We start from the raw sequence: 21,390 nt of genomic DNA, 5'->3' as shown, positions 1-21,390 counted from the left end.
CCACTCCCCTGGGAATCAAGGACCTAACAACTGCACATGCACGGACTGAAATGTTGGGAACTTTCCATCTCCCTGAGTCCTTGTGAGTGTTCTCCAAATAGAGCTCCGTTCCTGAAATTGGGGCAAGATAACCCTTAAGATGTTGACTCAGTTCCTGGTGTTTTGACTCATTCCCTGGGAAAGGGGCAAAGTAACCCTCAGATGTTCCCTCTTACCTCATCTGATCTGGCAACCGCTCTCCAGCCAATTATTGGTAGTAGCCCTTTAAATAAGCCTATCATAATAGTTAAAGAACAACCCCAGACTTTCCCCTTGTTTCTGTGGCTTTTTGCTTTAAAAGTAGCCTGCACCAGCTATTCAGGGTCTTTCTGGGTTCTCGAATGCTGAAAGACCCTGTCATGACAGAATTAAAAAAAATCCTCATGCTTTTATATCAACTGTGGTATGAGAGATGGTCTCTTGGGGCAACTCTTCCTGGTAGTTGGACTCCAGGGTCCAACAATTTATTATTATTATTATTATTATTATTATTATTATTATTATTATTGCAGGGTTTTCCTGTCTCCCAGACTGGCCTGAAACTCACTTATGTAGCCCAGAATCCCAAGCTGTACTCCAATCTACATTTTTAAAAAAGGCTTTGGGTAGGCTCAGCACTCAGGAGCCGGAGGCAGGCAGACTTGGGGTGTTGTAGGCTCTAGCACTCAGGAGCCGGAGGCAGGCAGACTTGGGGTGCCAGTTGTTTGTGATGACCTTGGGGTATCAATTTTTTCTCCGTAGGGCTTTTCTTGGACTCGTGGCTGTAGTAAGTCAGGGCGACCTATACTTCTTCCTCCCTTGATTCTGTCCCTTCCTCGCATCTCATCTTCCTTATATGATTGAAGTCATATTCTATTCGGTACCCATGATGTCATGTTTTACTCTGGGAACCGTCTGCTTCTGTGTTTGCGTGTCTGAGTCCTAGTCCATGTGCTCTCACCAGGCCTGTCCCTCTACTCACTCTCCTCTGGCCTTTACTTATTTTTAGAATTTAAAAACACATTTTAATACACATTCCCTATATTTTAAACATTTAAGCTAATTTATAATTAAACTATATAAATAGAGGCTCTTAAAAATTCTTCCCTAGAGTGGATAAAGTTAAGTTCCCAGAGAATCAATAAAGAATTACTGTAACATGAAGGGTCCTGTTTGTTGGGTTTTTCTGTCCCACCCTGTACCCCACAACTGTTTAGCCCCAAAGAAAATCACACATAGGTTTCCATAAATTATAAGCTGATTGGCCCATTGGCTCTAGCCTCTCACTGGCTAACTCTCACATCTTGATTAACCCATTTTTCTGATCTATGTTAGCCATGTGGCTCAGTACCTTTTTCAGTAGGGCAGATCACATCCTGCTGCTTCAGTGATCTGGGCAGGAGTAGGAGAAGTCAACTTCCTCCTTCCCAGAATTCTCCTGTTCTCATTACATCATTTCTACTTCCAGTCTGGTTTTCCGGCCTATACTTCCTGCCTGGTCAATCAGCGTTTATTTATAACATGATTGACAGAATACAGACAATCCTCCCACACCAAATTACACTATTAAAAAAATAAATTCTGGCCTGGCGGTGGTGGTGCACGCCTTTAATCCCAGCACTCAGGAGGCAGAGGCAGGCGGATCTCTGTGAGTTCGAGGCCAGCCTGGTCTACAAGAGCTAGTTCCAGGGCAGGCTCCAAAACCACAGAGAAACCCTGTCTTGAAAAACCAAAAAAAATTAATTAATAAATAAATAAATAAATTCTGCCATGATCGCTATTCTCTACAATGTCAGCACAAAAATAATCCTGTCAATGCTCAGTTATATCCACAGAGGGATCCTAAACACTGCATTCTCTTCCTTCCTTGGCTGTGTTTTCTTGTTTTGCCTAGAAACAGTTCACTGAGAAGTTACCTCATCTTATCATTCCTGGAAATATCTCTATCCTAGTTGGTTTTTTGTTTTGTTTTTTTTCTTTAGCACATAACATTCATTCATGCTTTGTGGCAAGAGGAGGAGTTCTGTAAGTAGATAGCTGTAAACAGCTAAGGGTGTTTGTTTGTTTGAAACAGGGTTTCTCTGTGTAGCCCTGGCTGTCCTGGAATCCTGGAACTTGCTCTACACTTATAGAGATCCACCTGCCTCTGCCTCCTGAGTGCTAGGATTAAATGTATGCATCACCATTGCCTAGTTGGTTCTCTCTCTCTCTCTCTCTCTCTCCTCTCTCCTCTCTCTCTCTCAATGAGTTTTTTTGAAACTGAAGTTACAGACAGTTGTGAGCTGCTGTGTGTGTGCTGGGAATTGAACCCAGGACCTCTGGAAGAGCAGTCAGTGTTCTTAACCGCCAAACCATCTTTTCAGCCCACATGCCTCTTTTTATAGGGCTTCCATGCCTTGTTTATTCTTGTTGGACCAAGGGATATCTGTTAGACTGCATGAAGAAGGGAGGGGAATGATTTCTGCTACCCCTTGCCTGGCTGCTTTGGCTAGCCTTCTCTCTTTAGCCTGGCTCCGGTAGTTGGATGCTCAGAACAACATCAGCTGAGTACCATCAGAGCCACACTGTGCATGAGCAGATTTCTTCATATTTGTCCCAAAGCTGTGCGCCACTTGGAAAAGTCTGCTTCTTTCACAGACTCTGAGCTTCCACATCCCCGTCCCCCGAGTTGGGAATGGGATCAGGATAGGAAGCCAAGTGGGTTGTCACCTGTGTGACACAGTGAAATTAGTAACAGGGAGTCACTCCCTGTTCCCACACAGTGCAGGGTCCAGCAGGCAGGAGAGCGTTCTTTGGAGGGGAAATGCGCTACCACCCTCAAGGGATGACCCCAATAGCGGCTGCATGGCTTCCCAAGTTAGGGGCTCGAGGCGCAACGCTCTCCTGGATAGAGGTTTCAACATTAGAATGAAGAACAGTTTGCCTCTCAGTCACTGACAAGTGCTCTTGAGGGAAGCTTGGAGACCACTGCTTAGAGACAACTGTAAGGAAAATTATTAGAAAAACAACTTTCTCTTGAGCCCCAGGGCCCTGGCAGAGAGGAACATCTGATCTGGCAGCCTGTCTTTTTCCCACACAACACTGTTGACTTCCTTACCTGCAGTTTCCTTTAAGATCCAACCGTGGGGATGGCCTGTGTTGTAAGCAGAATAGGAAAGAAGAGCTGGAACAGAGTGAACTCACTTCCTTCTGGGCAAGAAGGAAAGGGGCTGGTTGTAGAATCAAGAGTCCCTGCTTGCAGAATGATTTCCCCTGGAGAAATGCTACACAACTCCAAAGAATTCCACCTGGGGGCTGGAGAGATGGCTTAGAGGTTAAGAGCACTGGTTGCTCTGCCAGAGGTCCTGAGTTCAATTCCCAACAACTACAGGTTATATCACAACCATCCATAATGAGATCTGGTGCCCTCTTCTGGCCCGCAGGCATATGTGCAGGCAGAACACTATACACACAATCTTTTAAAAAGCCCTGATTTTACATAGCTTTTTTGGATGGGCTGGGCTTACTCTCCAAAAGGTCCAAGAGCCAATGAATGAAGCTCACCACAGGAGAGCATGTGGCCATGAAATAAAAGGTTGGAATACCTCTGAGCCAGACCAGCTCTTCGGAGAAGACAGACTACCAAGGCAGGAGGTCTCAGCCCTAGGCCAGCTTTGCCATGTATCACCACTGCCTCTTTGTTCCCTGTGGCATCTAAGCATTGGCCAGCTGCTTTATTTACATGAGACAGAGCTGCAGCCCCTGTACCTGTTGAAATAGGAGCGGCGGCGGGGCTGCGTCCCCAACACCCTGGCCGCTTGGCTAGCTCATGCCCGAAATAACAACACACAAACTGTATTCATTTAAAGAACTGCTTGGCCCATGAACTCTAGCCCTTACATGCTAATTCTCGCACCTGGACTAGCCCATTTCTAATGATGTGTGTAAGCACCCCAAGGTGCGCTTACCGGGAAGATTCTAGCCTAAGTCCATCGTGGGTCTCAGCTTCATGCGTCTGCCTCAGAGCGCAGAGCTATCGCATCTACCCGGGAGAGCTGAGCATGGCGTCTCTGCTCCAGCAGAGCTGTCCCGTCTCTCCGGAAGCAGAGCAGAGTCTGACCTCACTTCCTCTTCCGCCCAGAATTCTATTCTGTTTACTCCTCCCATCTATGTTCCAAGCCATGAGGCCAAGCAGCTGGTTTATTATAACTTAACCAATGAAATCAACAGATTGATATATGACACTCCCACATCATGTACCCTCATAGGCCAGCAGGGGCATTTTAGAAAAACAGAACCCGAAAGGTGAGCATTCAATAGGTGGGGGTGGGGAGGCAATGAGGGAAAATGAAGACAGCAGGGAGCAGTGAAAAGGGGGGTCTGAGATGGAGTGAGAGTGATGTCTGAGCTGGAAAGACCCCAAAGGGGTGACAGAAAACTTTATGACAGCTCTTTATGACCAAGATGGCACCAAGGCAGGGAGACAAACTAGCTCTGCCTGTCGTAACTCCAGGGTGACTGATAAGGAGAACAGAGTTCAGAAGTTGACCTAAAGACTAAAGAAGGGATTAATTTGGGATAAAAGTAATGCTTGGTGCATGGGGATTTACCAAACGGCAAGGGATATGGGTGGCATCCAAAATAGTAGACGGGAGAGCCATATGTCCCACAATGAGGAGTTCTAGACAGCAAGTGTAAATAATCCAGACAAAATTAAGTCCTAAATGGACCAATGGAGGAGAGGTTTGTTTTCCATTTAGAGTTAATCAGGGAAAACCCTGATTGGCAGAAACCCTGAGGAATGGTGGTGGTGGCATGCCTACAGAGTCCACACACAGTCAAAAGGCCAATGGAAATCTCAGAAAATAGATGCAATTAGCCAAGACCTAGGTCCTTGGACGGATAAAGAACTTCTTTTGTTGTTGTTGTTTTTGTTTGTTTGTTTTTGTTTTCTGAGACAGGGTTTCTCTAGCTTTTGGAGCCTATCCTGAAACTAGCTCTTGTAGATTAGTCTGGTCTCAATCTCACAGAGATTCGACTGTCTTTGCCTTCTAAGTGCTGGGATTAAAGTCCTGCACCACCACCCCAATACAAGGGTCCAGCAAGTCAAAGAAAGGTTCTGACAAATCTACCTTGGCAAAATAAAATTCGGATTATTTAACAATGGCTACTCATGTACCACTGAAACTCCCACCCCAGCTGGCCAAGCGTTGAGTTTTACGTGCCTGTCCATCTAGACCCAGAGCAAACGCAAACCTGGTTTCAGAGTGTCCTCTAGTGGTGAAGTGGCAGAGGTGGCTGCATACTACACAGGGCGAAGATAAAACCATTCTTGGAAAGATACATTTGTGCCCACGCACGCACTACCTTGTTCTTATCAGGTATTTTTCTGGTCACAGCCAACACATGGTGGGAATGCTGGCCTATTTTGCTGCTGTCTGGTACAAAGAAGATCTAAACACCTTGCTAAAAAATGTTAACTCTGGACGAGTCTTAATATGCTATTTGTGCAGAAATCTGGAGTTGGGTGGGTGTGAGGGTGGTAGTGGTATGTTTAAGCTTAAGCCTTCTCTGGAGAGATCTGAGATAAGGGTCACCCTGGGGTGGGAGGGAGATGACATAAGAGAACCTTTTCTCTGGGGCCCCTTGGCACCCAAATTTTGGCCACATGTTACCTAACATAAAAAAGGAAGTGTGCCAGAAATGAGCCCCTGACACATTATCTAACCCCTTAGTGGTCAATCTAAACACATGTATATATGAGCAATACTAAAGGGACTCATCGGGTTGTATTTATAAATTTATGGATATATTTGTATATGTAAGTCCCTTGAGGCACGCGAGTGGTCAAGCCCCTCCCCTGAGGACTTCCAACAACAGCTAGGTTCCACTCACAGAACATTCTAACTGCCCTAACAGATGGACCCAGCACCCACTCTACGGAGAAGCCCAAGCTCTGGTCTTGAAATCCCACTAATCCCCACTCTGGAACTATCCACCCTAGAAAGCTCTGTTCCCCACCCCGAAATGCTACATAAACCCTGTTTCTGCTCAGTTCTGAGCAGAAGCAGCCACCTTCCTGGGGTTTTCCCCTCACAATAAATCTATTGTGTGAGATTTGTTATATACAGTGTGGATTTGGCTCCTGACTGCCAGGATACCATTCTCTTCAGAGCTGTAACACTTAATATTGCATGTATATGCAGAGTATGTATATGTATAATATATACACACAGAATACTTATGTATGTATATAATAGCTAAAAGGCCCTGAATTTGGGGGGTAACATGGGAGGAGTTGAAGGGGTTGATGAAAATACTCATAGATGAAATTCTCAATAATAAAAAATTTAGAGGGGTAAATATACAAAAGAACAGGTTGTTAGGGACACAAGAACCAAGGCCTCATTGGTAACTTGGAGTCCTGTTGAAATCAAAACAGGTTGCTAGGCACACAAGAAGGAGGCCTTTGCGATTTGGAATCTGGCTATGACTTTAGTTAATGTCACAGGAAGTTGGTGATTGTGAGCACAGACTCCATGTTCAGCAGATGGAGGGCACCAGGGCTTCAGAACGGGGGAAGGGGGGGTGTTCAGAGCCAGCTCTTGTCTCCCTTCACCCTCGCTGCTGAGGTAAGGCTTAAGGCGGTGGTGAGATCCATTGGCTGGTCTGTTTCGATCCTGTCCCTCTCCTGGTCCTGGGACTTACCCAGTTATACATACAGGTTTTGTGCTGTTTCCTGAGGATGGACGGGGTGCGGGGACAGCACTGAACTGGCCACAGGAGTGAGGACTCGAGGTCAGTGACCTAGAGTCTCTGCGGCACCAGACACACAAGGAAATCAATGGAGGAACTAGGATTTCTCCAGGCACTCCCATGCGGAGAGCCAGGAGAGACCTGCCCCCTCCTGGAAAGTCTGTACTATAACCGGCCTTCCGGCTGACCCTGCCTCCAAAAACTGTCTTAGCCTTTGATTCCTCTTTACTAAGGGAGATGAAACCCTGGTACAAGAAAGCCAAAGCAAAACTCAAAAACCTTCTCCCTCATATTAATTTGGCCAAAACTGTAAATAAATCCATTTTCCTTCGCCAACTGGTTTCCTAAACTTGCTATAATACAAAGAAACTAAGGTGGAGGGTTATGAACCTAGGTGTACCCAAATTTAAAACAAAACAAAGAATAACAAAAACTTCGGGAACACCTTTAAACTCTCCCAATAATTGAGGTATTGCTTTGGGAGCTCCAGGCTGCTTCGTTTCTAACTTCTGCTCTGAAGGCTGTGAGGCAGACTGGTTATGCTACCTGCCAGCTTCAGAGAGCGGGGGGGGGGGGGGGGGGGGGGGGACGGGACACGGGACCCTTCAGCATGGGGGCCAGCAGGTGTAGTGTGTTGGCTCCTGAAGATCCATTTCAGCCACTGTCTCCGGGCCTGTCCACTGCATCCGCTAATGTACCTTGATGTCGTGAAGCCCTCTAAGATGTCCTACCACACACGTCATCTCCCACTGCACATCAGGGCTGGCACAGCACAAATGGAGGGCTTTCACAATTTATCAAGACCTGAGTACAGGCACAGGCCACCTGCAATGTCAAATGTTCTTGTCCATCTTCAGGATTGGGCGAATAGGGGAAAAAAAGATGGTGAACTCCTTCATTTCACAGATGGGGGAAACTGAGGCCCAAAGCAGGGCCAAAACCAGGGAGATCTGACTTCCAAAAGAAACTGGCTGGTGAGGATTGGGGGGTGGGATAGGGTGGTGGCTCCTAAGGTATGAGTTCTGGAGAAGGGATGGGTGGGGGTCTCTGAGATGCAGTTGTGCCTGAAAGGAGAGTAGGGGTGGAGGAGGGAGTTTCTGGGAGTCTGCACTGCTGGACAAGGCCTGAAAGGTCCCAGGGCAGCAGCCCAGAAGACCAGAGCAAGAAGGAGGCCCTGAAAATGCACAGCCCATCTAAGAGGCTTGGGCCAAGACAGAGGCATTTGTGAGTGTCCTCGAAACCAGGATATGCCGCCAGTGGTCCTGAGCAATTCCATGGGGCACACAAGGAACAGCACTTGGAAAGGTACAAGATTTGCCAGAGTTGGTCAGCTGTGGCAAACAGTGACTGTGGGCACAGGTGGGGGTCACCTCATTAGATGCCATGGCCCTATGGAACAATGAGAGGAGAACAGAGGGCATTCTCTGCCCAACTTCCCCCATCCAACCTGGAGGATTGAGGTATCATTGGGAAAGCTGGCTGGCCCCTGAGCGTTGGTTTTGAGAAGGAACTGGCCTCATTCAGTGGGTAATGAAGGATCATGCTTTGGAGAAAGGGGCTGGTCAGGGATGACTGGGGTGAGGGAGGGAGACAGAAGCAGTTGCCTCAGCAACCCATTAAACTGACAAGAAATGCGGAGAGTTGAAGTCCAGTGCCTCCATAACCAGGGTGTAACCCCTTTGTAGATGCTCCCACTGAGCACAAATCCCTAACACTGAGGTTTTTATTTTTGAGGTGGGTGGCTCTTCTGGCTCATGTGATCTCCCCGCCCCAGAACCCCACATTCACACAGCAGGTGTTCAGCTTGCCTCCTCTGCCATAGAGATCTCAATTTTAGGTTCACACATGGCCCCTAGGCCAGAGTCCCCCACAGAAACCTTAACTTTAGGCTCACAAGCAGCCTTTAGGCCAAAGCCCTCGCTGAGGAAATGGAGCCAGCAGTGACACTGTGAAGAACCTCAGGGTCAGTGTCCTCATCTGTGAAATGAGGGAGTCAGACTAGAGCTGGGGAGGCCTGAGCCCCTCTGTGTAGAGCAGAAGGCGCCGGGTGCAGCAAGACAGGAGATTAGCAGAAAAAAGAGGTTCTGAGGTTGGGCACTCAGGAGTCTGTGGAAGGCCCAACCTCAAGCCCAACCCTGTGGTTAAGAGGATGTGGCAAAGGCCCGGATTGAGGATGGAAGCCTGCCACACAAGAGTACTCAGATTCCAGAGGGCAGCCCCAGATTGTCCCTAAGATTGCAGCAAGGACATGCCTTGCCTCCCAGTAAGGAGGCAGGCAGGCAGGTATGGCATGCCTTCATGAATGCAGAATGAAACAAAGAAAATCAGAAGGCCCCTCATGGTGTTAGTAAGCTAGGAAGGGTCTTGCTTTGGGAACCTCTAGGGATGGCTGGCCTCCACACTGAGAAGGCGCCTATATTCATGATTCAGTCTCATGAGCTTTGATTCTTTCTAAACAAACCCCCTGCCGGCCCTACTTCTGTCCTGATCTAGTGGCGGGAGCAATGATATGTCTGGTATGGGGTTCCCCTTCTTCCAGGGTAAAGACTCCATTCTGCTAACGATGGAATACAAAGGGCAAGGATCCTGGCAGTCATGCCCAGAAGGACTCTGTACCTACACTAGGCTTTAGGTCTCTGCACACAGGGAGACCTCTGTCAGTTGTCAGACTCAGACAGGTAAGCTCCTCACTCCCAGTCAGACGTCTGTTTCTGTTCCCAGGCAGGGTCCCTCAGAATCCAAAAGCAAATTCGAATTCCTTGGGATTCTTACAAAAAGAAAAAAAAAAACCCACATTTTATCTAGAATGTTCATACCTGGACAAGAGGCTGAGAGCATGGGATCTGGGACCAGCAGTCCGCTGAAGTTCCTTTTCCTAAATCTGAGAAATGGGGTACATCAAGTCCCTCTCTATGTTGTTACAGACTTCTCTGGAGGGGAGTCAATGTGGGCGGGGTGGCAGCCCTGGCTGTCCTGGAACTAAGAGATGCCTGCCTGCAGACCTGCAGAGTGCTGGGATTAAAGGAACATGAGGCCACCACCACACAGGGTCAGCCTCTTCAGGGAAGATTCAAGCCAGCCCTGACAGATTAATCTCAGCGGGGTCTCCTTAACTGGAAGGCTTCACACTAGGGAACAGCGAATTCCTTCAGGAGAAGCAGCAGGTTCTTATGGCCCAAGCTGGGATCCCGCCTACCCCACCTATTGTGGGGCTAAATCATACTGGACCTTCACCAATGATTTTGTTTAATGAAAACGCCCTGAGGGCCAGTACCTTTTCTACCCTAATGTTAATGATAAAGAGAAGGCAGGTACTCCCTCCACTCTCGTGCTTCTCAAGGAACTGCTGGAGGAGGGGGGCGGGGAGCTGCCTGTTCCCCCTGAGCACAACACAGGCAATGAGTTGGGGAGTGTGGCCCAGGGAGAATTTTGTATCTTGGCTACCTCTCCCACCAACATGCCTAAACTGTCCCAAAGTTCCAGAACAAGTAACTATCCAGATCGAGAAACTGGAACCCTTGGCTTAGCGCCGTGATTCGTGGGGAGGAAAGTTGGGCCGAGAAGAAAGGTGCGGGCCCAGCTACCCACTCTGCTCGAGTAATCCCCTCTTCAATGAAAGCACATTACAAGAGCCGTTTACTATTGCGGTAAGAACATTCGGGATTCCCGCCCGGAGCAAGTAACTTATTTCAGGAAGCAACTCCTGCTTGGGAAGCTTTGACACGGGTCTGAGGTCCCTGGTGATAAGTCAACCCCTTTTAGAGGTAAGGCCAGCATAGGAAAGCCTGGACAAAGGGGCATCTAAACCACGGTTTTTGAGAGAGGCACTGGACAACTCTGAGCCTGCCATCCCACCCTACCCTACCTTTGCAACCTGGCTTCATTCAACGGCCCCGCCCTGCACCAATCCCTCTGCAAACCAAGGAAGCAGAAGCAACCGTGGTCTCTAAACCATTTATTTCTCCCGGTCGGAGAGTGGGCATTGCTACGTGTGGACGAAAACAGAACGCTGCGTGCAGCAAGGCTCCAAGAACAGCGGTGCAGGTAAGTTATTAGGTCAGCACTCAGGCGAAGGTGGAACCGTTCCAGCCCACGTTGGCTGCGCTCATGTCGTAATAGTTGATGTAGATCCTGCGAGAATGAAAGCCCGACTCAGCCAAACACGCGGTCTCGGCGAGCGTGACGGTGCCCTCTGGACTGTCCCCGCCTCCCGCCGACCTCCCAGCTCCCCTCACCCATCATCCCCACGCACCGGTCAGGGCTGATGTGCAGGCGATCAGCCAGCAGGCCGCACAGCAACTTGCTGTAGGTGCGGTTCTGCGCGCCGCCGATCTTGCCGATGCTGTGCAGACTGCATAGGGCGCAGGGGTCGCTAGAGCCGCTAAAAGTCATTAGCTGGTCCGGGACCACGTGCACTGCGATGTACTGTGGGGCGGAGGGGGGGATGGACACGCGGTTAGCCTGCCTGAAAGACTACGGGCCACAGGACTCCGAGAGAGCTCCAACCGCCACCCGCCGGCCCGCCTTGGCTCTCAACCCCATTCTTCCTCTACCCGGCGGACGGTTCCACCCCACTCCCTTCCTGTACCCTCCCTGCAAACCTGTGCCGGCTTGCCGGTGGCCTGCGCCAGCTGCTGGGTGAGCTCAGAGAGAAGCCCCTCTGGCACTGAGGCGCGGGGAACGTTGGTGTTCACGGTGAACATCGGCATCGTGGCAGAAGGATTTGCACGCGGGGATTAGAGGAGGGTGAAAGGCGGGATGTGGCCCAAACCAGGGACCTGAGCTACGTGACCCAGCTCAGTACCGCCCCAAGCTGGTTACGGCTCCTCCCCTAGCTCCGCCTCCGATGACGTCAGGCTACGTCCCAAAAGGGACGCAACTGCGCTTCTGCGTACTCCTACTGCTGGCCTTGGTGAGCTTTGGTGCTCCAGGAAGCGCCTTTGGCTCTTTGTTTCCTAAGATAGAAACGAAGAATGCATCATTTAGTAAACTAGGCGGCAAGGACTTGATTCTAGCGATTAGCTTTGTCGAGTCATCCCTGGTAGGTGCTACAGATGAACTGTACGACTTGAGCAAGTTCAGGCCTGAGAAATTTCTGTTCCACGTAGAGAAAAACTTCAGCCCTTGATGTGTGCTGTTGTTAGGTAGTCATGTTGGCTTTCTCTGTCCTGCCAATGGGCCAGGAATGACCGACTCCAGTGAATACGATTTAACCTCAAATAATGAGCCAAAAGCGTGGTGGCTTGTGCTTGGAGAAAAAACAATCCTTACTCGCCTTGGAAACTTCCTCTGAGCTTGTGGAATTGGCAGACGTGTGAATCCCTTACTGGTCTCTGTTCTCCTGTTGTACCAGCTGTTATTCTTTTTTTAAAAATGCTGCAAGTTCCCCGCGGCAGTAGGCAGCAGAAATGCTGTAGGTCCCAAATAGTGGTGGCAGGCAGCGGGCTCCTGGAGCAGCCAGTCCCAGGCAGAAATAGCTGCCGGTCTCAGAGCGATGGCCTGAGCGGTGGTGGCCGGCCATGTGGCGGCAGACAGCAGGCCCTGGGAGCAGCCAGTCCCAGGCAGAGACGGCTGCTGGTCCCTGAGCAGTGGCTGGTCCCAGGCAGGGAGACACATGGCGGGCGGGCAGAAGACAGAAACATGGATAGACACGACATGCAGGGTGAGGTTTATTCAGGGAGTTATGGAGGAGGAAGGGTGAAGGGGGGGAGGACAGAGAGAGAGGGAGAGAGAAGAGGGGAAAGAGACAGAGAAGTGGGGAGAGAGGCAGAAGCGAAGCTGCCTCTCCGAGAGGAAGATGGAAAAGAGAGCGAACTCTGGCCGGAAGCTGAAGATCAGCCTGCCTCGGCGGTGGGGGAGTGGGCGTGGCTTGTCTCTTAAAAGGACCAGCTGTCAGCCTTCCCTCCCCTGGCACAGTGCCACCTTCAACCCAGCCACTTTCAACTAAGACTTTTTGTGTGTCCTGAGCCTCCCCGGACATGTGTCCGCAAGGCCTACAATCCGACACGTGTAGGTCCTCGTAGATGGGGAAGGAGGCAGAATGGAGTCGCCATCCAGTTACTTCCCTGCATCCTTGCTCTGTTGCACAAGAGGGAAGATGCTTGCATAAGGAAAAGGTTTTGAGTCAAAGGTACCAGTTGGGCTCCTCCAAGCCTTAAGGTATAATGCTAAACTAGGCGATCGTCGGCCCTCAGGGGAAGCACTGCTCAAGTTAAGTACCTCAGAGCTACCCTCATCTAAGCCCTTGGTAGACTTTGTATAATTTTCTCACTAACAAGCCAGACATCTGGCAGATGCCCAGGAAATGTCACTGGGATTCTGGGTCTCCCTTTGTTTCCCTAGTTCTTTTTGGTTTGTTAAAATTTTTGCAGCAAGGCAAAAGCATGCAGCGTAGGGGATAGCAGCATTGTCTTGTGACTTCAGGGTTTGTATTTCGCTCAGAAATGGAGACACTTGTGCCCCTGTTTGGCTACCAGACTATTGAAACAATGGTTCCCAAGGAAATGGAGTTTCCTCAGGAGTCTCAAGCTAGAGAACGAGGAAGGCCAAAGGCTGGAGGAACTTGTCTCCCTGAACGCGAGTTCAGACAGCTCTGAAGATTTGTCAGAAGCCTCTACAGAAGGAACTTGAGCTGAGACGATGCTGCTAAGGAGAATCACACCTTGACCAGGGTCGCTTAGCCGTGCACGCCTGTTGCCCTCTAGTTATGCCTAGACTTCATATCACAGGACCTGGAAGATGAACTTGAGGTGAGGATCATTGGATGCCTTAAGGTTTCTGTTGCTGCGAAGAGACACCATGACCATGGCAGCTCTTAGAAAAGAGAACATATAAGTGGGGATGGCTTATAGTTCAGGGGTTTCACCCGTTCTTGTCATGGCAGGAAGCATGGTGGCAAGTAGGGCAGGCGTGGTGCTGGAGACGGAGCTGAGAGCTCTCCGTCTGGAATTCTACATTCTGGAAACAGGAAGAGAACTGGCCTGAGCTGAGACCTCGCAGCCCAGTCCCTAGTGATGGATCTCCTCCAACAAGGCCACACCTCCTCCAAGGCCACACCTCCTAATAGTGCCACTCCCAGTGGGCCTGTGGGGGCCTCTTTATTCAAACCACCGCACTGGGCTTCTTTCATTTGTTGTTCTTCCCAGTGTGGACACACTGAAATAAACCTCCCTTCTCTGTTTTTCTTCATTGTCTTTTTAACTGGACTAATGAGGATGTGGCCAAGGGTAGGATACCAGGCTGCCAGGGGGCATTGATGGTAAAATGGACAAGTCTGAGCCAGCAGGGGTCCGAGGTTTCCTCATTCCAAGGTCCCTCTGGTCTTGGGTGCAGGGGGTCCTTGACTTTAGCTCCCCCCCTCCCCGGTTCTTAGGAGGACATTTGATATGTGGATAATTGTCAACAGTTATCTGCCAATGGGAGCTCTTGGGAAGGCTGTGAAGTCCCCTGCGTGTGTCTTCCTTTCTCTCTCTGGTAGCTTTAGCCTCTTGTCCCCTTGGTTTGTCCTTTAGGTATCAGTTACAGAATTTGCTATACTTTTTTTTTTTTTTCATTTTGGTTTTTGGCTTTTCAAGACAGGGCTTTGTGTGACTTTGTGTAACTGTCCTGGAATTCTCTCTGTAGGCCAGGCTGGTCTTGAACTCAGAGTTCTACCTGTCTCTGCCACCCAAACTCTGGGGTTAAAGGTATGAACCACCACTGCCCAGCTAGAACTTAACTACTATACTTAACAGGTTATGGGTGTTAGGTTTTGGAGCTAAGGGCTAATTGCCTTAGCATAAGCCTTTTTCTCATGACTTTTTCAGACATGACAAGTGCCCTATTGGGAGCCAATCTGTGGTTCTGGAACCCCTTAACTCCCCAGACTCCCCAGATGCCTAGATTCCAGAGGAATAGCAAGTACCACGATTCTCATTTCCCCGAGAAAGTTTACAGGCCAGGGTACCAGACCCAAGACATCAAAGGGCAGGCTACCAGGGACAGCTCATCACCCCCACTCACATAACAGATACACCTTAACTAAATGTTCCTTTCCTTCTCCATATCCTCAGGGCCACACACTCCTTTCCCGGAATCGGGGACAGCCTGACTACAGGCCTGTCATGAAACAGCAAGAGTCCAAACCACAGTGGGTGAGGGGCAGACAGAATTCACATTGGGAGTTTTATTAGAGGAAGGGAAGGGAAGGGAGAAGGGAGAGGGGAGAGAGGAAGGGATTGCAGAGTGGCCTCATGAGAAGAGAGGAGAGGAAGCAACAGATGCAGAGAGAAGAGGAAGAAAAGGAGGAAGTAGGCTGAGTTCTGCCTTTTAAAGGAACAGGGTACTGCCTGCCAGGCACACAGGGGTAAGTACTCTGCCAAGTCCCCAGTGGCCATGTGCGCCTGGATACTGACCACCTGTGTATGGACTTCCAAAACCGACCATCTTGGAAATCTGTAAGAAGGGGAATTCCCGCCCCCCCCCATGTAGATTTGAACTCAGATTTCCCATAATGTTTCCATGGCATTAATAACTCTATAACTAAAAATGCCATTGCTTCATTGTCCCCCTTGAGTCCCAAACCCAGTAACTTTCTCCTCCTTCCAAATTTATGTGTCTTATGTACACCACATTATGCCTAGGACGCTGACAGCTCAGAGAGCATCAGATACACTAACTGGAGTTACTGAGGGTTGTGAACCACAATATGGGTGCTGCAAATTGACCGCAGGTGCTCAGCAAGAGCAACAAATGCTCTAAACACTAAGCCATCTCTCCAGCCCCCAAGGGACTTTCAGTCAGTGGAATTGTCAGATTCCAGTGACAATATTTTGCAATTTACCTCTAAAGTCAGGAACAGATTAAGGAATCTGTCCCAGAGAAGGATTTAACATTTAAAGATATACTTTTGGGGACTGGAGAAATGATTCAGAGGTTAAGAGCTCTTCACTGTTCTTCCAGAGGTCCTGAGTTCAATTCCCAGCAACCACATGGTGTCCCACAACCACCTGTAATGATCTGGTGCCCTTTTCTGGTGTGCAGGCAGAAATGCAGGCAGGACACTGTATACATAATGAATACATCTTTTAAAAGTTTTTTTGGCACCCTTGAAAACACAAGAAGGGAGCTTACCTGAGTCTAACTAAAGAAAAGGTTTTATTGGCACCCTTGAAAACACAGGAAGGAAGATTACCTGAATCTGACTACTTGTATCCCATTAAAATCCCCAGGGATGTGAAGACAGTTGTCATGGTAATAGCACTTCATAGCTCCTTAAGTACATTCCCTCCAAGGTTCATGAGATGTTCATGCTTACATCTGAACATGTGCACATTTGAAAGACCCTCGAAGAGGGTCTCTCTGGAAGAGACCTCCCCGACGCCAAGGAACAGGCCGAGACCGAGACCGCACGAATGCAAATCGCAAGAGGTTTATTGGGTAAACACAGGTACCTGCGGGCGGCAAAGTCTTTCGGAAAACTTGCGCGCCTGCCGGCTGGGAGGAGGAGGGCAGCAAAAAGCAAGTTTTACAGAAGCAGAAAAGCATGGTTATCGGTCGNGGGGGGGGGGGGGGGGGGGGGGGCATGAATGGTTCTCCTCTCCCAGCATGGATGTCTGGCAATAGGTATCTTGTTCTTATAGGTATCCTGTTTTTCAGCCATCCTGCTTTGTGTCCTATCTTTGTAGACATCCTGTTTTCCTAAGCAAATGGGATGTTCTCATGAGAGCAGGCTAGCTGCTGATCCTGAGAATCTTTCAAGCAAACAGGACGTTCTCCCGGGGAGCATGCTAGCTGCGGGTTCTGAGGAGGGGGTCTGTAGGGTCTTTCACATCAAGGAACATCAGTTACTAACGACACTATGACACCTCACTCAGCACCACACAGCCTGGATCCTGATACACCCTAGATCATAGGCAGCCACTCCCTGTCAAACCTCCTACTTTAAAATGAAGGAGCGGGAATAGGCTTGAATTCTCTGACCTTTGGTCAGGGTGGAATGGATCCACCTCTACGGGCCATCTTAACGTCCAAAACCCTATAAGTAACCACACTCTAGGTCAGAGTTTCTTGTTTGTAGCCATACCTGTTGTCAACAACTTTGAAAGGGTAAAAATAAGCCCAACCTCTCTGACCTTTAGTCCAGGTGGACTGGACTCACATCCGTGTGCCCCCACATCCCCCTCCCCAGCTCTGCCCCTCTGGACTTTCATAAGGAAAGAATTTCTCAAATCAGTTCCCATCACAGTCCTTCACCATAGCCCCATACGTTCATGGGGTGTGCAATGGCTTGAATGCTGAATGTTCCCCCAAAAGTCCTGTGTTAAAGGCTTGGTCACCAGGGTATGGCTAGTGAGAGGCCCTGCGGTAGAGGTGGAGACTTTAGGGGAGGTGGTGACTACACAGCAGGCATGTCCTTTAAGGGGACTGTGAAACCCCAGGTTCCTCCTCTCTCACGGGCTTCCTGTTTACTAATGGAGCAGTTTAGTGCATTGGCTGCTCTGTTCTCCAGCTGGGACTGAAACTTCCAGAAGCAGCGGGTGGTACTTTTTATAAGCGAATCGCCTTAAGTATTTCTCCACAGCAACAGGAAACTGACTCTTGCAGTCTCTGGGAGATAGGTTGGGAAGAGGTGGGCGGGACCTCATCCTGGATGCTTACCTCTGTCCAGGCTCTTGTGACTACCACGGCAGCAGGTTCTCATCTCAGGCCCACTCCCCCAGGTCGCACATGTCACCTACGGAGCCTGTGGGGAAACAGGACTGGAAAGTGCCCCACTGCCTACACATGGCAAAAGCTGACTGCCATAAGGTTTGGCTGGGCAAGGCCTTACACGTAGTATTTGAAGACTGTTTCAAGGAAGTGTAAGGAACCGGTAAACAGACAGGTCTCTCAGAACCTGGCCCAGTGCCTCTGTGTTTCTGCTCACCAGAGCCTCTGGCCAATGGCAGGAGAGATTACATAATCACACAGACAGACTCTCTCTCTCTCTCTCTCTCTCTCTCTCTCTCTCTCTCTGTACATGACATTCAGCTGCCTTTCTCAGGAGTTTGCTCAGTCCATTCATAAACAGAGCGGGAAGGGTAACAAGAACAGAAGACACATGGACTCTAAGCAGGTACTGCCTAGTAAGCCTGCTAGCCTACAAGACTATGTCAAGCAACTTCTGTTACAGTGGCCAAATACCCGGAGAATCAACTCCAGCTAATTAATGGAGAGCAGCTGAGCTCTGCTGGATGCCTGCCACGGGGGATGAGACAGCAATCTGTGTCCCTGAAACAGGCTCAGGGGCTGAATCAGAATGCTCCGTTTCTTTCTTTCATCTAGGCGGCCAGGGATCAACAAATGTTTAGACAACTGTTGCCTTCTTCTTTTTACAGGGAGACTCCCAATTTTGTTGGGAACTGTACCCCTACTCCCACACTATTTAGATGTGTACCCCAATAATGTAACTTAGCGCTGGGGGGAGTTCTAATCACGATGCTACTACTATGCTTTAAATATCTGTGTCCTCATGAAAATCTGTGTTGAAACCTCAGCGTAACGGCATGAGAAAGTGGGGCCTTCGAGAGTACATAAAGCCATGGGGGGGGGGGGCTGGAGAGATGGCTCAGAGGTTAAGAGCATTGCCTGCTCTTCCAAAGGTCCTGAGTTCAATTCCCAGCAACCATATGGTGGCTCACAACCATCTGTAATGAGGTCTGGTGCCCTCTTCTGGCCTGCAGGGATACAGACAGAACATTGTATACATAATAAATATTTGAGAAAAAAAAAGCCATGGGGGCTCAGCCTCATTGGCAGGAAAGGGCTGGAGGCAATTAGATCCTTTGTGCCCTTTGCTTATTTATTTGGTGTTAGGGGGATTAAACCTAGGGCTCCACGCTGTGCTACTGAGCTGTGTCCCTAACTGCTTTATTCCTCTTGTTATGTCACCCTGCGCCAGGTGAGGATGCAGTACCCATGGGGATGTAGTACTCGCCCTTTGTGCCATTTGAGCACATGGCCATCAGGTACCATCTTGGAAGCAGAAAGGGTAGTTCTCACCAAGCACTGAATCTGCCAGGGCCTCGGGTTTTGACTCCTTAGCCTCTAGAATAATGAGAAAATAAATCTATCTGTTACGCCCAGGTTGTGGAGCTTCCCAAAAACCAACAAGGAGACCGAGTTTTGTATGTAAAAGCAAAGAGCCTTTATTCTTATTCAAGTTTGAACTTGGACTCTCCGTGTACCTAAATGGCTCTATGAGTCCGAGGTTCTGGGAGGCTGTGTCTGGGAAGGCTCTTGGGAGTGGTAGTCCCTTGCAGTCACGGTTCTGAGTCCGTAAATTCAACTATGTGTAGACTGGATGTGTAGAGAAAAAAATCGTGCTTGTGCTGAGCGGGAACACTTTCTGTCGTTACTTCTATAATAACTATTCACACAGCACTCAGTGTTATTAGGGTATGATAAGGAATATAAAGCTGTTTGAAAGTCTACAAGCGAACACGTGCAGACTCTATGCAAAAATCATTGAAGGGACTGGGGCAGGTAACAGTTTCAGGTTTCACACGATGTCCTGAAGCCAATCTCCTGCGGATACCTGAAAACAGCTTATTTTATCAGAGTATTGCTTCCTGACCTTCTTAGCTGTTCAGACTGGGAGCTGGGCTCACAGAGATAAAAATGTCTTGGCATAGCCCCAGGCCCTGCTCAGGCTGCATGCAGGTCATTCAGCTTCCATAGAGTGCCACACTTCTGAACCTGCCTCTTCAAGCTGATGACTGGAAGCCATGTTAGGAAAGACTGTACATGGAGAAAACCTGAACATCCTTTTGGTTTGAGACAAAGTATTAATCTTGGATTTTCCTACAAGAAGTGATGGAGGGTGGTTGATTCAGGTGTTGGGCAAGTCTCTCCTGCAGTGGTCCCTATACCTGTTGCCATGGCTCCCCTTGAATAAAGTCGTCCTTAGTGATGGCTTAATGGCTGTCATTGACTTTCTTCCTTTCTTTCTTTCTTTCTTTCTTTCTTTCTTTCTTTCTTTCTTTCTTTCTTTCTCCTTTTGACAGGGTTTCTCTGTGTAAATGTGGAGCCTGTCCTGGAATTTGCTCTGTAGACCAGGCTGGCCTCAAACGCACAGAGCTCCGCCTGCCTCTGCCTCCCTAGTGCTGGGATCAAAGGCGTGCGCCACCACCACCCAGCTCTTATTTTCTTTAATAGAATATTTTCTTTAATGACATCCAAGAGAGTCTCAGATTTGAGAGCTGATGATGGCTCATGAGAGGCAAGGACAGAATCAGACTGGGGTCTGCCATGGAGAAGATCCCGCCTCAGTCTGTTGAGTCTATAGTGAAGCCAGCATGCCAGTAAATGCTTGTGGGAAGAGCGAGTCAATAAATGGCCATATCCTGTGATCCTAGCACTGGGGAACTGGAGAGGCAGAGTGGAGGCAAGAGGGCATTGCGTTCGAGACAGTCTAGGATACACAGCAAGGCTCCATCTCAAAACACAAACAAGCTGGATGTGGCAGTGCATACTTGGGGTGGGGACTGAGGCATCAGGAGGATCAGGGGTTCAAGGTCTTCACATAAAGATCAAGGTCAGCCTGGACTACGTGATCTTGATCAGAGGCGACAAGGGTAGCTGGGCCTATTGTCCATCAGGCCTTCCATGTGCTGACTCAGCAGAACATGGGGCGGGAGTGGGGGTGTATGTAGCCATTAGGGGAGCTGCACCATACTGCTAGGCCCCTCCACACATCATAATCAATGCACAGTTACATTACAGCCACACAAAAGAGGCTCACATACATTGGCAAACAGGACCTGCAAGTTAAATTCACAACAGGGCAGCCACGATTAAGCCCTTAACAGTTTCCACCTCATTAAAAGAACAGTTTCATTCTTTCAAGGCCAAGTGTTGGTGATGTGAACTGGAGCTCCCAGAAGAAAGGGGGGTTGGGTGTTAAAGATTCTACTAGGCATACCTGGGCGGTAGTGGTGCACACCTTTAATCCAAGCACTCGGGAGGCAGAGGCAGGCAGATCTCTGTGAGTCTGAGACTAGCCTGGTCTACAGAGCAAGTTCCAGGACAGGTTCCAAAGCTAAACAGAGAAACCCTGTCTTGAAAACAAACAAAAAGATTCTACAAGGCCAAATGACTGAACTTGGAGATTATGGGGGTAAAACCTTGCAAACCAGAGCCGAATTACCTTGGGCTCTCGTAGCCCCTCTGAGAGCCGCCATTGTCTACTCCATTTTAAAATGTGTTCTTGGCAGACTACTAGCTTTCAACAGTCCAAAACCTTCGACTGTACCAGCTACTGATGTAGGAGTGTCATATTAATCTGTTGATTTCATTGGCTGAGCAATAAAGAAACTGCTTGGCTGGCCCTCATAGGTTAAAGCATAGATGGGAGGAGAAAACAGAATAGAATTCTGGGCGGAAGAGGAAGTGAGGTCAGACTCAACAGCTCTGCTCTCTGGAGCAGAGACACCATGATGGACGGAGGCTAGAATCTTCCTGGTAAGCACACCTTGGGGTGCTTACACACATCATTAGAAATGGGCTAGTCCAGGTGCGAGAATTAGCCTGTAAGGGTTAGAGTTCATGGGCCAAGCAGTTCTTAAATGAATACAGTTTGTGTGTTGTTATTTCGGGCATGAGCTAGCCAAGCGGCCG

At 49.0% G+C, this 21,390-nt stretch overlaps 1 protein-coding gene across 1 annotated transcript; it reads right to left on the bottom strand.

The window, feature by feature from the left end:
• Nucleotides 1-10,693: 10,693 nt before the first annotated feature.
• Nucleotides 10,694-11,572, bottom strand: Mif (macrophage migration inhibitory factor). Its single transcript, XM_050143207.1, has 3 exons — nt 11,355-11,572; nt 11,006-11,178; nt 10,694-10,884 (listed from the first exon to the last, which is right to left on the bottom strand). Exons 1-3 carry the CDS (start codon nt 11,460-11,462, stop codon nt 10,818-10,820), a joined length of 348 nt encoding a protein of 115 aa, XP_049999164.1. The 5' UTR covers nt 11,463-11,572; the 3' UTR covers nt 10,694-10,817.
• Nucleotides 11,573-21,390: the final 9,818 nt, after the last annotated feature.

This window comes from Alexandromys fortis, unplaced genomic scaffold (genome assembly GCF_014885135.2).
Source record: "Alexandromys fortis isolate MF-2015 unplaced genomic scaffold, M_Fortis_MF-2015_v1.1 scaffold_9, whole genome shotgun sequence".
Classification (NCBI taxonomy): domain Eukaryota; kingdom Metazoa; phylum Chordata; class Mammalia; order Rodentia; family Cricetidae; genus Alexandromys; species Alexandromys fortis.
The sequence above is the reverse complement of the archived record's forward strand: the minus strand, read 5'-3'. Positions and strand labels throughout refer to the sequence as shown.